This window comes from Arachis hypogaea, chromosome 3 (assembly GCF_003086295.3).
Source record: "Arachis hypogaea cultivar Tifrunner chromosome 3, arahy.Tifrunner.gnm2.J5K5, whole genome shotgun sequence".
NCBI lineage: Eukaryota > Viridiplantae > Streptophyta > Magnoliopsida > Fabales > Fabaceae > Arachis > Arachis hypogaea.
In genome coordinates, this window is record NC_092038.1 from 26,694,531 (window position 1) to 26,706,922 (window position 12,392).

Genomic DNA, 12,392 nt, shown 5'->3' on the forward strand with positions numbered 1-12,392 from the left:
TAACATCAAATAAGAAACGGAATAAGAGAACATTAATATTGATAATATTAGTATACGTGATGATGACGGTAAACGAAATAACGATGATAATAAAATATAGCTACACAATAAAAATAATAAAAATAAAAGTGATAATAATAAAGATAAAAAAGATAATAGTAGAAGTCATTATAATCGGTTATATTATTAAAAAAAATTTATAAAAATTTAGAGTCCTCACAAAATGCAAATATATTCCCTCCCACAAGAGTAATTACTATTACTATTTAACAAAATTTTTAATAAAAAAATTATATTATCCCAAAATAAAAAAATTAAAGGTCGAATTAATTTATTTTTTTAAACAAAAATAATCTTATTCTTCGTAAAAATAAATAAAATCCGAATTAGATGTTTATTCTATTTAAAAGGAAATTCAGTCCATTAATTAAAAATTTTCTGTCCAACTCCCCAATATAAATACTAACTAGAACCGCAACGTTTGGCATTCATTTGTATTAATAATCTCACATTCTTTCACACATCACATACACGTATGTATATAGCACTGAAGGGTGAATCATGAGTTAGCTACTGTTTCTTAACATGGATATAGGCCATCATAGATTATTATACATCAACCATGGCAGATGATCAATTTCGAGCAAGTGCAAATTGGTGGGATTCATCAAGAAACGTTGTGAGGTTTGAAAGCCGGGAACCGCAATCTGGATCCTCTGGCCTCACCAACAACACGGGAAATTTTTCTTGGCATGGCGTTGGTGATGATAAAATAATGAAGCTACCAAGATCTTCCACCATGGAAAATTCCATGTCTTCTTCTTCTGCAGGCGCCTCATCAGGTAGGTCCTGTGTGGTGTTCCATGAGAGGTTTCAACAACAACAAAACTTGGATATGATGATGGGTTTGGGGCTTTCTTCTCAAGCATCCACGGATTGGAATCAAGCATCTTTCATGTAAGTGGATACCATGGAGTCGTCTGTGTCAAGACTCTCAACACAAAGACATCAGCCTGGAAAGATGAAAAATGCTATATGCATGCCAAAAATCAATCATTAAGTATTTGTCTATATATTTTATATTTTATTCGTATAAGATATTTAACAAAAGATATCATAAAGGAATGACCAAAAAGAGTAAAAATAGACTCTGCTTAAAGTTATTCACTGCTCTCTCACTTCTCCTTTTAAGATTCCAACTTGTTACTTTCATCTTTCTAGTATTTGATTCTGATTTTGCAGGAGAGCAGAAAAGGCATCCGAGATGTTGCAACAGAATTTGAGCGCTCATCAAGAAATACAGTTCAGTCCTCAATACAGCAACATCACAAGCCAACAAGTATTATCCTCTAATTTTCAGATGGATTCTTCTTCTTCAGCGCCTTTATATTGTAACACTTCAATGCTACAAGGGCTATTAGGACCTGAAAGCAATAATCAACCACACCAAGGGCCTATGAGTAATTTTCCATACTCAACGTGTTTGAACAGCAACAATAATAACAACCAATTGCATTTCACTAATAACGCCCCGTTCTGGAACGCTTCGGAGCCTGCGGCGGTTTCCATTAAAGATGGTCGATCCATCTTCTTCCCTTCATTGCACCAACCATTTTCGGCGCCAAAGGTATGTTGCATAGAGGAGGGACTGGATTTTGTCAAATTAATCATTTTAATTGAGATGTATTACTTTTAATAAAAGTATATTCGTAACAAAATTTTCTTATATTAAAATGGCATGATTAGTTCTAGAGTGACATTATTCTCTTCCTTTATGCAATCTGTTTTTGATTGAACATATATTATATTATATATTCTTAAATTATATTTGATGTTCGTTATAAGAATTTTTGTGCTACTATTTTAATTTTTAGTACTTTTTAATTTTTTTATAAGCTCAAGTCTTAAACTTATAATATGTATCATTTCAAGAATTTTCACACTAATTAAAGAATTCAAAATCAAAATCTAATTATAAAATTGTTCTTGTTAACTTCACTTACTCAGAAAATATTTCATTTAATTAATTTTTTTATTGTGTGTTTAACATTGATATATATAAATAGTAAAAATAAAATACGCTTAGTGGCTATACCAATACTTAAACCAAAAAATTCCCAGAATTAATTAGGGTGAAAGAAGCATCGAAGACTTGAAGTGCATTGGGATTTGGGTTATGTAATTAAAAGAAATAAAAATTCGGTTTAAAATAATTTAAAGTTATTTTATTTTGTAACTTTTTAATTATCACTGAAATAATTGAATAACAAGGATGTAATTATGGATATCATATATATATAATTATGAATATTAAATTAAATAAGTCTAGATTATTGTCTCTTTTAACGTTATGGTTGTTTTGCAGAATATATGTGAAGTAAGGGAGTCAGGAGGTAGCATGTTGAAGAAAAGTGAGAATGAGCAATCATCAAAAAGGCCTAGAAACGAAACACCTCCATCACCTTTGCCAGCTTTTAAGGTACAATAAATGTAACTAACCTTTTAAACAACAAGAGGCAATGCAAGTTATTCCTTTTGATTTTTATGTACTTTTCTTTTTAGTCCATAAATTACATATGGATATGATATGGGAGGCTCTTCCAAATAAATGTTGATATATAGGTGAGAAAAGAGAAGATGGGAGACAGAATCACTGCCCTACAGCAATTGGTTTCGCCTTTCGGAAAGGTGAGTTTTTATTCCGATATATAGACAGGGATCTATCTAGTTTCTTCCTTTAATTAATAAAAACAAAAAGGTAATATTGTGTTGTGCTGTGTTTATTGATTTTTGTTAAGAAATTAAACTATTTATATTTTCCTTTTCTTTCGTGCATAATGTAATAAAACATAAACTTAATTTTGATATGATCTAAACTTTACCACATTAAATAATTATTTTTAATAATTATGAGTAGTCATCGAAATGAACGGACATGACTGAATTATTGTATAAAATGATATAAATTTTTAGTATATCAAAATTGAACTCAAAATATTTGCTATTTAAATTTTTATTTTTTTTAATTAATATATTTTGATTTTTAAATAAATACATGTTAAACACTTCCTATATTTTCAAGTTATTGAATATTTTGAACAGTTTTCTTATTAATTAGAAGGATAATTAGAAAACATTTGAGAAAGAATATCAATATTAATTTATTTTAATTTAATTACTGTTATTATCTTTTAATTTTATAATAAGTGTGCTATGTTGTGTCAGACTGATACGGCATCGGTGCTCTCTGAGGCCACTGAATACATCAAATTCCTCCATGAGCAAGTGACTGTAAGTTCATCTTATTTTCTCATTATTAATTAATATTTTCTAAATTCATGAGCCTAATATATACTAATAATATTTTCTCTTTTTTAAATATGCAGGTTTTAAGCACCCCATATATGAAGAGTGGAGCTCAAACACAGCATCACCAGGTAGTGTACGTACGCAATACGTATTTTGATTTCAGGAATGCGATATCTACATAATAATATTATTTGTATTTTGTGCTTTTATATTGTATTGAATACCAAATTATTTCATTGAAAAATATTTCTCAAGCACATATTTGTATATTAACTTTTTTTTGTATTTGTTTTAAAGAAGGGCGTTAGAGTAGTAGTAATAACTTGAAATTTAAGAGTTTCTAATTTTCTAGAATTTTTTTAAAAAATAATTTTTAATATTGAATACCCAAGTGTTATTATTTATTTTTCATTCAATAACTATATATTAAAGATGATGTTAGTTAATTTTATGCATGTATATATTGATATAATAGAAAGTATGTGATTTGAAAGTAACAGTTAATACAAGTACTATTTTTTTTTTTTGGTGACTAATACAAGTACTATTTAAAAAAATTACGTATAAATGACCGTTAAAAATACTTAAAAGTTATTTTACATAATTATTGAGTGTTCAAAGATTAACTCCTTTCTTTAGAATTAGTGACCATAAAAAATTTATTTATGTGTTATTTTATAATTATTGAATATAAAAAATACACTCTGCTATTATATATATATATATATATATATATATATATATATATATATATATATATATATATATATATAAACATTTAATAATAGCCATTGAAAATAAATTTATTTGAAAGTTGCTCTGCTTTTCTTCTTGTAAGTGTTTCATATTTATTTAATTAAATTATCATAATTGTATGTGGTGCATAATGAAGCTGTAATTCATGGCATGCACTCATCTTTTTTTATTAATGCAGAATTCTGGTAAATCAAAGGAAGCTGATGGACCAAAACAGGATCTAAGAAGCCGAGGGCTGTGTCTGGTGCCAATTTCAAGTACATTTCCAGTGACTCATGAACCCACAGTTGATTTTTGGACGCCAACATTTGGAGGAACTTATAGATAATATTAATATTAGGATTAAGTACAATTTTAGTCCTTACGGTATAAGTCGAAAATCTTTTTTCGCTTCGACCTTTTTTTGCATATAAAATCTTCCTAATTTTATAATTCAAAATTGTTGGACAACTTTAGATTCTAATGTTTCACTAAGTTAAGAATATATAGATGGAAGGTTACGTTTTATACAGAAAAAAAAGTTTTGAAGATTTCAATGATATTGAATTTTATTTTCTCTATGAAAATATTTGTACTTTTGAATTTTTAATAAGCGTTCTTCGAATATTTATTAGTAAAATTTTGAATTCTAATAACAAAGACACAGAATTTTGTTGGTCTCACATTTATTTTTTAGTCAAACCCTTATAATAAGTTGTCCAACCATTTTAAATTTAAAATAGCATTACTTTAATATTAACTAGTGGAATATTGAGTCACAGCAACTAGGACAAATCTTTATCAAGACATGGCCAAGTTGGGTTGAAAAAAAAAAGAAAAGGAAAGGAAGAAGGAACAAAGAAAACATAAAAGAAAGAATGGGAGAAAGGTGGGAAGTGGGAAAGTCCGTTGAAAGAGAAAGAAAAAGAAATGGTCCTTAAAAAGTGTGAGGATAAGGCTAATAGTGAGGTTTTGGTACAATTTTGGGACCATATTCAAGAACATTACTAATATAAGCTTTCGTAATAATTGATGAATTATGCTCAAAAGGGTGGGGGTTAATTAGGATTCACAGAGTTTGCTGATTATAGAGTTTTGTTTGTCTAAACTTTTGAGGAAATTATTGAAAATTGATGTTAGTAATAGGAAGAAAAATTGAAATTTGTTTCTCTTCAAAGAAAAAGAAAAAGGAAAAAAAAAAAATCTTGTTATGCTGTGAATAGAGCTGGCACTACCGTTAATTAGTTCAAGGAAAAGAAATGTACTAATTTGGAGGAATAATAATTGAGAATATAGAATACGGGAGTGAGTGAGCTTGGGGATATGTTGGTTGATTGGAAATTTCACTTTTCATTTGTTTATATTTCTTTGAAATATCTAAGTGGAAGTGAGAAAGTGGCCCAGATCATTCTCACCCTCCATTCTCTAATCTCTATCTCTTTTTATTTATATTGTTTGGAGGAAAAATTCGTAGTCCGTGTATATCTTGTGAAATATATGCAAATTTCTATATGAATATGATCTAGATTTTGTTTTTTATGGTTTGACATCTTTTTTAAAAAATATTCTTTATCTAATTGTTATTTTAGCCCTAATCTAAAAGCTGGATCATAATATTATTTTCACTTGAGAATCGATATTGGTACCGGTTTCAAGTATTATATTCTTTTTTTTGGGTCAAGAAGTATTATATTCTATGATGAGAGTATTTGTCAAAATTTGTTGGTCTGCGTCAATGTTTGGCAAAATTTTGGGTCAACTATAATTTTAGTTTTTAAAGGACAGGTTAAAATTTTTTTTAAATTTTTTTTACATATAAAATTATCTTTAAGGTTCAGTTAGATTTTAAAATTTTTTTTTGGATTAAAATATTATTTTTTAACAATTTTTTTCATTAAAATACTTAGTTTCGTTTTTTCTTTTTCTTTTTCTTCATCACAACATCAGCAACAATAACAATAAATCAGAAATAGAAATAATAATATAATAAATAAAAGAAATAAAAACAAAAGAATTAAATAATTAATAAATCAACAAATATTAAAGAATCAAAAACAAAGAATCAATAATATAATATACAAAAAACAGAAACAGAAATCAATACAAAAAAAATCAATAAATCTACATTTTAAATATCAAAGAATAAAAAAAATAAACAAAAAATAGAATCAAAACCTACAGAATAACGACTAGCATGCGAGGAGCAGCGCCAGCGGTGAGCAGCAAGCGAGCAAGGAGGAGGAACAGAAACGGCAACGTGTCATGCGACGTTCGTTCTCCCTCGTTGGCATCACCATCTTCTTCTTCCCCCTTCTTCTTTCTTCTTTCTTCTTCTTATTCCCTTTCCCCTTTCCCGTGGTTCTCCTTCCCTCTCTCAATTTTAAACACTCTCTTTCTTTTATTTTTTATAATTTTTTTGTTAGAAATAATTTGATCCAAAATTTTAAGATTTAAATAAAAAATACAATTTTAAAATTAAGTTAAATTTAAAGGATAATTTTGTATAAAAAAACGTTAAAAGACAAAAAAAATTTTTGACCTAAATTTTAGTGACTAAAATCGTAAATTTTCTTCCGGCTGTTTTTTTTATGTGGTGCTCTGTGGATGGTGAGGATGAAATGATTATACTTCTCTTTGGGACTGTTTGTGTGTCATTCGTTTCCCTAGTTTCTTCGATTTGTTGTAAGTTAGAATGCATGTATCTTATTTTGATAAATTGTAGTTCAAACTTTTATATTTTACATACATACATTGGCATACAGTATGTATTTGATATATTATGACTAAGTGTATTTAAAAATATCCATAACTATGTATTTGATATATCACCTAAATCAGACACGACAACTTTTTTTGATTAAGATACAAAAGAAGGCAACAAGTATCTTCTATGCCTAAGAAGAAATAATTAATTAAAACAAACTTTCTTCATTTCAGTGAATGTACCACTAACAACTACACTCTAGAGCAGACAAATAAAATTCAATACAAATTATTTGCATCTTATCACTTTTTTTATAAATTTGGTAAAAAAAAAAAATTTCTTTTCACCCAATTCAACTCTTCATCAAAGAAATTCCCAACTCTGGTATACATTTTAATAGTGTGCTTTCGGAGGCAAAACCACTAATATGACTTATACTTTTCAACTTGAGAGACTAAAGTTAATATTTGAATGTTGGGGACTCAAATGACTAATTCATAAAGCTTAAACGACTAAAATAAAACTTCAATCTATTTGTGTGCTTGATGAACACAGAATGCAAACGAAGACAAGAAGTACTAGAATAGAACTCCATACAAATCAATATCACCTTGAAAAGAAAAAATTGCCAAAAACATTATATGCTTTATGCAGCATCCTTGAGCTTCTTGGTGATGGTGGCAAGAATATTCCCCTGATGGAATGCTTGCAGCAATTCAATCTCAGAAACCTGTCTTGTTCCATCACCAGCATAAGTCCCTGCTCCATAAGGGCTTCCACCTTTCACTTCTTCCATCTCGAACATGCAATGGCCGAACGTGTATCCGATCGGAACATATATCATTCCATGATGTGCCAGCATTGTTATAGCAGTAAGGCTATACATAAATCATGACAAGTTTGATCAGCAACTAATAAGTACATAGTGATATCTACTAAGGAACAGAGTTAAGATATAGAAGCTTGTTTTCTCACGGTGTTGTTTCTTGTCCACCGCCTTGCGAACCGGTGCTGTAGAAGAGTCCAGCAGGCTTGCCTACAAGGTCTTGTTGCAACCAAAGAGGTCCGGTTTTGTCAAGAAAATCCATGAACTGGGCAGCCATCATTCCGAACCGCGTGGGGAAGCCGAAGATAAGGCCATCAGCTCCATTGAGCATATCAGGTTCAATGATTGGTACATCACTCTTTGGTGGTGCATTCAGCTTATGAAGCACTCCATTTGGTAGTGTCTCAGGTACCTGCTCATATTAATATGATTTTTTTCAAATGGATATTTTGGATATACTGGAAATGGAAATCCATATGCTTAGGAATGATATCATATATTTATATGGTAAGTCAGAAATATTAGTTAATTAATTAATACATGCCTGCCATAGTTTGGCCTCAACACCTTGTACAGATTCTGCACCTCTCTTTATTTGTCTTGCTAGTTGCTCCACATGCCCATACATCGAGTAGTAACTGTCAAAATAAAAGAAATAATGTTGTTCTTTTTTGTAAATAAAGCTGTAAAACTAAAAAAGAAAGGTGAAAATGCAAAACTGAAGGCACCAAGGTCTAGATTTTATCACTCTCATTGTAAATTAATCTTGTATTGAAAAAGAAAGTTCCATTTCATCAATCTTGTCTTAAAGTATAAGATCAAAACTGACTTCACTTTCTTATAAACAGTGCAGAATCAAGTTTGGCAATATAAGATAGCTGAAAAGAAGATGAAAGTTGCATGATCACAGATCACAAAATGACATCAACCCCTTTAATGGAAAATACTTAATTCTTGAAATTTTTATATATCAATTTCAGATGTAGAAGCATCTATTCTAATGGCAAAAGTAGTAATCTAACACAAACAAGCACAAAAAATCTTCATCTCTAAATATCTTGATCATGCTTCCAATTCAAGTCAAAACAATCATAAAAACTGCGCTCTCACTAGAAGATAATTATAGCCCAAGAAAATTTAGAAAGATCCATTTTCTTTTTACAAATCAATATCACAAACAAAGAAGAGCCCGTTTGAATAAGTGAAAGAAGATCAGTTGTGAATTTTCCATAATGAAAGACCATGCATGAGAGAACGATAAATTTGAAAAAAAGAGAGATTAATCACTAATTATTAATTAACATGATATTACGAAACAAAGAAGAAAAATAAGGGGCATACACAATGTAAACTTTGACTGCCATTGATGATTTTTAATGTTCTCTTTCAGTTGATGATTGTGTGTTGTTATGTGTTTCTTCGTCGTTGATGGTTGAAGAATAGTAGTGGCAACTGCACGGGAGATACTTATTAAGCTCTTATAGTTAGGAACCAATTTTTGTTAACTAATAATTAGTTAATCTTTTTCTTTTAAATTTTTTCTTTTTATCTCTATAATATCAACTCAAATTTTTACTCCTTTTTCAATTACTGTCTTATTGGCTAATTATTAGTTAAAAAAAGTTTGTAAATAATTTTTTATTTGACTAATTAATTTTTGTTTTCTTACTTCAGGGATACTTCAAACACAAATTAATATGATAGTTTGACATTTATAAATATTTAATTACTGTTTAAACCTTATATGTACATAAAAAAATGCTGTGTATGGTGAGTTGTGGCTTTTGTGGTAAGAACAATCCCAATTGTAAGTGTAGACTGGGTAGTATTGATTCATCCCAAGATTTAGTGGAGAATTAGATATGGAATGCAACAAGAATTCAGATTCTATGACAGCAAGGCAAGGTGTGTAAACCATCAGAATTTATCAGCACTAATGATATTTATTCATTAAGTTGCATGTGTATTTCATGGTTAGAGAGTTTGGTAGGAGTTAGTTTCAGTAGTAAAGTGTTCTTATTTATTTATTTTGGGTTTTCTCTTTTCTGTCTAATATTTTTATGGAGTAATCAGAGAATTCTTGCACAACAATTCAACCAAAATCCTCCAAACAGGAAGCCGAATTCGGAAGACCTATTCCAACAATTTATGCAGATTCAAGCTGCCTTTTACAAAGAGAACCAAACCAATTCATGATTCATAAGTTCCCAATAAGCAACAGTAAAGATGAGGAGAACAGAATCAGTTAAGTTTTGTTACATTAAAATTGAATGATTGGAAACATGAGAAAGAGGAAGTATCTAATGATAAAGGACCAATATTTGATTCAGAATAAGAGCCATACCACTTAAAGATATTTAATTACCAGCAGAAATTACTAACGATTATAACATAAGTATGAAATTGATGTCAAAAATAAATTTACTCCTTTACAATGTAACAGAACAATAGAAGTAAGCACATGGCACTAGTTCTTTTAAACCTATATTACTATAGAAACAGTAATAGAACCCAATAACAATGTTCAATCTAACAAATTTTGTATCCACTGTGTTTATATTGCATATCCCTTAAGCTTCTTTGTGATGGTTGCAATATAATTCCCCTGGTGGAATGCTTGCTCCAACTCTAGGAAAGTTGGCTCTTCAAAACTATAACTGGCCGTGCCATAGGGTGTTCCGCCTTTCACTTGTTCCATCTCAAACATTCCAGGCCTAAAAGTGTATCCAATAGGAACAAACAACATTCCATGATGAACAAGCTGAGTGACAGCACTAAGCCTGTCAAAAGAAGTAGTGAAATGTATCAGCCACATTCAAATTTGCCAAAGAAACAGCATTATTTCTAGGTAAGAGATTTCGCTTCGTACGCTGAAGTCTCTTGGCCACATCCTTGGTGGTGCGCACTGCAGAAGATTCCAGCTGGTTTGCCTGCAAGCTCCTGTGTTTTCCAAAGGCATCCGGTCGCGTCCAGAAAAGCCTTAAACTGAGGCGCCATCATTCCGAATCTTGATGGAAAACCGAAGATGAATCCGTCGGCCTTAGGGAGCTCATCAGGCTTAATCACAGGTATGTCTATGTCCATCTCAGTCTTGAATGAACCTTTTGGCCAATCTATCATCTGTTTGTCAGGTACCTGCTCATACCTCATTCAGCAATTAACTATGGAGTTTATTTTCTCATTGAAATCAACATTTAGAAATTATTGGAAAAATCAAAAGGCAATTAGTTTCCCCCTGCTGAAGAGAACTTGGTCACAGAGCATTGTTAGATTTCAAGAGAGAAACATCTTGCTTACTTATTTCCTTTTGTTTGTTGGTGTGGCAGAATTGTATAGATGATTACAAAATGTGTACACAAAAAAATTGATCACCAAATTAGACATAGGCATAAAATATATATTGAAAATAAATTAAACACATGCATTTATACATAAATAACAAATTTAGTGGCTGATTTTTAATATGTGCATTGTATTTTTGTTTAACGAAATACTGGAGCCACAAGAAGTGACTTTGTTAACAATGCAAGAATGAAGTGAACTTTACAAAAACAAAGTATGAATCCAATACAGGTTAACAATCATGGCATGAACAATAATGATAACACTGCAATAATTATTGGTAATATAAAGCAGAATTACTATTACTAATTGACTAATAATGACAAAGAGCCAATTTTCTTCGGTCAATATTAACTAATTTTTTAAAAATTATTTTATTTATCTTAAAACTCTAAATCATAAATCTTTAATTTTAAATTCTCAAAAAAAAAATAAAAATTTTAAAATTAAAGAAAAGATTGGCTGATGTTGATGATCTAAAAATTAGTCCCCTTTTCTTCTCTTTTCAAATTTTATGGAAAATGTGGCACATGAAAACATATATGAATACACATACCTTCCACAGTGTGGCTTTAACACCTTCTACAGATTCAGCGCCTGTTCTTATTTTTTCGGCTAGTCTGTATAAGCACGAACTCCGCGCGTAGTACCTGGAAAAAAAAAAAATAATACATATAGCAGAATAGAAGCATACTAAGAAATTCATTAAAGAACGAAATGAAAATCCGAATTCAATTAGCACTCAAGAAGCTCAAAGAACATCGAAATTAGAACCAATCCATTTGATGAGGCACGCAAGAAACAGGGTTAACAATGATACAGATAACGTAACGCAGAAGACAAACAAAAAGTTCATACACGATGTAAATTTTGACAGCCATTATTGATGGATGATGAATTGATGATCTTTCAAGTTCTCTGTGCTTCTCCTTTCTTTCTTTCGTAGGCTAAATGAAAACGAAAACCCTTGAGGTTAATGATTGTGAAAATGGCGGGAAGTCTCGTTAGCCTTTTTTCTTTTATTGGACTGGAGTCGTTAGCCTTTTATTATATATTGTGTAGCATTTGAACGTGAAAATAAGTGAAATTGTCTTTCTAGTGCTTAACTTTGGAAAAGTATACATAGATAATAAGAATACTAAATAATATGAATAATGAATATGTATGATGTTTAATTCGATAGATATACAGGTGATTATATTCGTTATTTTCTATTGGATAGTAATTTGGAGATAAAATGTGTTTATGAAGTGTTTTTTTATTTTATTGAATTAATTCTAGAGTCTAATGGTCTGTTTGTTTACCTAATAAAATCGTTTAACTTTTTCTTTTTTTTTGGCAAAAAAGTAACTTCTTAATTATTGTTCACTTTGTCAGGAATATTTTAGTTTAGGAGTTTTGTTAGGTAGACAATAATTTTTATAAACAATGTGAATAATAAACTCTACAATTAACTCAATAAAGTAAAAAAATACT

At 29.9% G+C, this 12,392-nt stretch overlaps 3 protein-coding genes across 3 annotated transcripts; 1 reads left to right on the forward strand and 2 right to left on the reverse strand.

Moving 5' to 3' along the window:
* The first annotated feature begins 473 nt into the window (after positions 1–473).
* On the forward strand, positions 474–4,727 carry LOC112789977 (transcription factor bHLH112). Its single transcript, XM_025832173.3, has 7 exons — positions 474–957; positions 1,243–1,627; positions 2,366–2,479; positions 2,623–2,688; positions 3,226–3,291; positions 3,387–3,437; positions 4,244–4,727. Exons 1-7 carry the CDS (start codon positions 623–625, stop codon positions 4,391–4,393), a joined length of 1,167 nt encoding a protein of 388 aa, XP_025687958.1. The 5' UTR covers positions 474–622; the 3' UTR covers positions 4,394–4,727.
* Positions 4,728–6,952: 2,225 nt separating this feature from the next.
* On the reverse strand, positions 6,953–9,055 carry LOC112789978 (NAD(P)H dehydrogenase (quinone) FQR1). Its single transcript, XM_025832174.3, has 4 exons — positions 8,916–9,055; positions 8,119–8,212; positions 7,724–7,986; positions 6,953–7,626 (listed from the first exon to the last, which is right to left on the reverse strand). The coding sequence occupies exons 1-4, from the start codon at positions 8,936–8,938 to the stop codon at positions 7,395–7,397; spliced, it is 612 nt and encodes a 203-aa protein (XP_025687959.1). The 5' UTR covers positions 8,939–9,055; the 3' UTR covers positions 6,953–7,394.
* Positions 9,056–9,823: 768 nt separating this feature from the next.
* Positions 9,824–11,914, reverse strand: LOC112769981 (NAD(P)H dehydrogenase (quinone) FQR1). The gene is made up of 4 exons (XM_025814421.2): positions 11,775–11,914; positions 11,473–11,566; positions 10,444–10,709; positions 9,824–10,354 (listed from the first exon to the last, which is right to left on the reverse strand). The coding sequence occupies exons 1-4, from the start codon at positions 11,795–11,797 to the stop codon at positions 10,129–10,131; spliced, it is 609 nt and encodes a 202-aa protein (XP_025670206.1). The 5' UTR covers positions 11,798–11,914; the 3' UTR covers positions 9,824–10,128.
* Positions 11,915–12,392: the final 478 nt, after the last annotated feature.

Coding starts and splice junctions, on each gene's coding strand:
- LOC112769981 (XM_025814421.2), bottom strand. CDS start 11,797: ATGGCTGTCAAAATTTACATCGT. Junction 10,710..11,472: donor TTAAAGCCACACTGTGGAAG/GTATGTGTATTC, acceptor AGGTATGAGCAG/GTACCTGACAAACAGATGAT. Junction 10,355..10,443: donor TGTGGCCAAGAGACTTCAGC/GTACGAAGCGAA, acceptor TTCTTTTGACAG/GCTTAGTGCTGTCACTCAGC.
- LOC112789978 (XM_025832174.3), bottom strand. CDS start 8,938: ATGGCAGTCAAAGTTTACATTGT. Junction 8,213..8,915: donor GCAGTCAAAGTTTACATTGT/GTATGCCCCTTA, acceptor TTATTTTGACAG/TTACTACTCGATGTATGGGC. Junction 7,627..7,723: donor GGTGGACAAGAAACAACACC/GTGAGAAAACAA, acceptor ATTTATGTATAG/CCTTACTGCTATAACAATGC.
- LOC112789977 (XM_025832173.3), top strand. CDS start 623: ATGGCAGATGATCAATTTCGAGCAAGTGCAAATTGGTGGGATTCATCA. Junction 958..1,242: donor TGGAATCAAGCATCTTTCAT/GTAAGTGGATAC, acceptor CTGATTTTGCAG/GAGAGCAGAAAAGGCATCCG. Junction 3,438..4,243: donor CTCAAACACAGCATCACCAG/GTAGTGTACGTA, acceptor TTATTAATGCAG/AATTCTGGTAAATCAAAGGA.